The sequence below is a fragment of the Peromyscus eremicus genome, chromosome 17 (genome assembly GCF_949786415.1).
Source record: "Peromyscus eremicus chromosome 17, PerEre_H2_v1, whole genome shotgun sequence".
Lineage (NCBI taxonomy): Eukaryota > Metazoa > Chordata > Mammalia > Rodentia > Cricetidae > Peromyscus > Peromyscus eremicus.
The window spans coordinates 60,387,749-60,391,006 of record NC_081433.1 but is presented as its reverse complement, the minus strand read 5'-3'; the positions used below and the strand labels follow the sequence as shown (position 1 = coordinate 60,391,006).

The 3,258-nt window shown below is 58.7% G+C and overlaps 1 protein-coding gene across 1 annotated transcript in view; it reads left to right on the top strand.

The window, feature by feature from the left end:
• The window catches only part of Abhd8 (abhydrolase domain containing 8), a 10,455-nt gene extending 8,248 nt beyond the window's left edge, over nt 1-2,207 (top strand). The window contains exons 3-5 of the mRNA XM_059244634.1: nt 141-311; nt 448-664; nt 1,564-2,207. Coding sequence (XP_059100617.1) covers nt 141-311; nt 448-664; nt 1,564-1,746 — 571 coding nt within the window. The 3' untranslated portion in view covers nt 1,747-2,207. The remainder of the gene's footprint in view (nt 1-140; nt 312-447; nt 665-1,563) is intronic.
• The last annotated feature ends 1,051 nt before the right edge of the window (nt 2,208-3,258 follow it).

The following is a 3,258-nucleotide window of genomic DNA, read 5'->3' as shown; positions in this document are numbered from 1 at the left end:
CTCCCATCACCAGCACTGCATACCTGGGCATGGAGGGGCACCCCATCTGTCGGCCAGGTGAGCTTGACTAGTGATCAAGGGGAGGGAGTAAAAGCCCTCACTATTGGTGCCTGCTGACTCGGGTCTCATCCTGCACCCAGGGTCTCCTTCTGTACCTTCCTGGCCCACGAGTACCCAGATCTTGTACACAAAGTGATCATGATTAACGGTGGAGGCCCCACGGCGCTGGAGCCCAGCCTCTGCTCCATCTTCAACATGCCCACGTGCGTCCTGCACTGCCTGTCGCCCTGCCTGGCCTGGAGTTTCCTCAAGTGAGTGCCCTGCTCCTGGGGTCCGGGAGGGGGAGGAGTTCCTGATCTATAGGGGCTGACTCTGGGGATCTGCAGGGCTGGCTCTGGGCACTGGTCCCACCATGGCCGGACTCCAAGGACGTCTTTGCACCCCCAGGGCCGGCTTTGCCCGCCAAGGGGCTAAAGAGAAGCAGCTGCTGAAGGAGGGTAACGCGTTCAATGTGTCCTCCTTTGTGCTACGGGCCATGATGAGCGGCCAGTACTGGCCTGAGGGCGACGAGGTCTACCATGCAGAACTGACGGTGCCGGTACTGCTGGTGCACGGCATGCATGACAAGTTCGTGCCGGTGGAGGAGGACCAACGCATGGCTGAGGTACAGGATCCAGGGGTGTGGCCTGGGCGTGGCCTAGGTCATGGGTGTGGTCCCAAGACTTGCATCCTGCTAGGACCTGGCTTTCCAAAATGGCATATCAGAGTGGGTGTGGACTTCCCAGATGGGTGTGGCTTTTTGACAGCTCTGGGTAGGCGAGGTCTCTGGGTACAGGCTTAGACATGGGTATGGTTTATGAGTGGGTGTGGCTTCCATTGGTTAAGACATCTGGAGGGCTGTGGCCTTTGGGAAGGTGTGGTTTTTAATGGGTGTGGCCTCTAAACAGGTGTGTTTTTAGGTGGGGATGGATAATGGATGAGTGTGGTCCTGGGTGGGCATGGTTTTGGAGTGGGTGTGACCCCTATGTGGATATGGTCACAGGAGGACCCTGCTTCTGGACTGAGCCTGAAGGAGAATGTAGATGGTAGGGCTGCTCCCAGCAGGCATTCACAGTGCTGCCCTCCTCACCCAGGGAGCGGGTCCCTAAGCCGGGGAGGAGGTGGAGATAGAGACTGGAGTACAGGATCTGGGATTCTTAGGACTGAAGCTGGTCAGGATGGATACGCGGGAGGATGGAGGAGGATCCTCACCAAGGGCAGATCTGGAGACTCTTGGAAACATCAAAAAGCATTTGTGGACAGGGGAGGAGGGTAGAGTTTCCTTGGCATCCCCGGGTGGGTGGGTGGGGTCCAAGGATACTTTACAGCACCCTACAATGCAGGCGATGCCCCCACAGCTACGACCCAACCCCAAGCGTCAGCAGAGCTAAGGTTGAGAAGTCCTACCCGGGGCACACTGCAGGCGCTTCACGGGTGTTGACTGAGTGAATGAATACCTGGTGAGGCTCCAGCAGGTGAGACTTCAGGGTAGACAGCAGGAGGGACTTCTCTGTGTGCCTGCAGATCCTACTGCTGGCCTTTCTCAAGCTCATTGAGGAAGGCAGCCACATGGTGATGCTGGAGTGTCCCGAGACGGTCAACACGCTGCTGCACGAGTTCCTGCTGTGGGAGCCGGAGCCCGAAGCCGAACCAAAGCCGGAGCCACAGCCGCCGCAGCCAGAGCCGGCTCCAGGGGAGGAGAAGTGACCAGCGGCCTCAGGCCTCCTGGATCTTGAGTAGCTGAGGCTCCCTTAGATTGGGCATGGGCTGGATGGGTGGGGCCTCTCGCCAGTGGGCGGGGCCTGGATAGACTACGCCCCAGGGCGGGCCAGGCGCAGCCAGTGTTGGAGACTCAGTGCCCAGTGCAGTCACTGCGTCCTCTCCACGCGTGACCACAGGGCGTGACCTTGTACAGAGCCCCCTCCCTATCTCCCCAAGTCCTCGATGCTGCAGCGGGTGGGCTGCCACCCCCACTCGGTCTTCCCCTCCGCTGTGCTCCACTTCGCACCGGGAAGCCCCAAGGGGAGCTCTGGGGAGGGGCTCCCATCCTGCCCGGGGAGACCCGCCGTACCACCCCCATTGCTTGGGACTGGAAGCTGGGCCCCCAAGAAACGAGGGCCTGGAGCCACAAATCCCCGCACATGGCGACTTGTAACTCAATAAAAAAAAGTGACAATCCAAAGTGGCCTCCAACTCGTGATCCTGCGTCAGCATCTTGAGGAGTGAGATGATGCTCAAGCATTGTCTCTGGCCCAACCTGTCTCTATCTTTCTCTCTTGCCCCTCCTCCCTCCTCCCTTCCTCCAAACTTGCTTTCCTGAGACGACCAGACCTGGTGAGACAGTTTCTCTGAGTAGACCTAGCTGTCCTAGAACTCTGTAGACCAGGCTAGCCTCGAACTCAGAGATCCCGCTGCCTCTGCCTCCCGAGTGCTGGGATTAATGGCGTGTGCCACCACTACCTGGTGAATGTTCTAAGTACTTCCTGTTTCCCCACTTGTTTCCCTCCCACCACAGGGAGCAGCATTTATCACAAAGTTCACCCTCGGACTGAGAGGGATGCACTCAGTCATGAACACACATGGGCATCTACACACACACACACACACACCACCCTCTAAAGCCAGGACTGGGGATGCTGTCATGCACCAGCCCCTGCTGGCTACTCGGCCCTGGATGTCCTCAAGCTGCAGCTCTCGCTCCCCTCAGGCAGGAAGACAAGCAGATGCGCCCACCTTCAGAGCGACCTCAGGTGGAGAGCCCCCTGATACGTTTTAGTAGGGCCTTTGTGCCAGATGACCAGAATCTGTATCCCTGAACAGAGCAAACCTAAGTTCAGAGGGACTCCACCCAAAAAAGGATGTGATCCACTGGGGACTGTCCCTAAGTGCAGTTAAACAATGAGGCAGGAGAGGGAAGCCTGGGGAAACTCAGGCAGACTGGAAGGGAAGGCTGGGACAGGAAGGATCAGAGTCCCGTTGGGACAGAGGGGCAAATGAGAGGGAAAGGAACACTGTCCCCAGAGCCACCTGAACCCCCATACCAAGATCTCTGTGTTGAGCCATAAGGACACAAAGTATCCCAAACAATGAGCCACGCCCCCAGCCCTTCACTGGGATCCTAGGCAGGGCTCCACCCCTGAGCCACGCCCCCACCCCCTCACTGGGGATTCTAGGCGGGGCTCCACCCTGAGCCACGCCCCAGCCCCTCACTGGGGGATT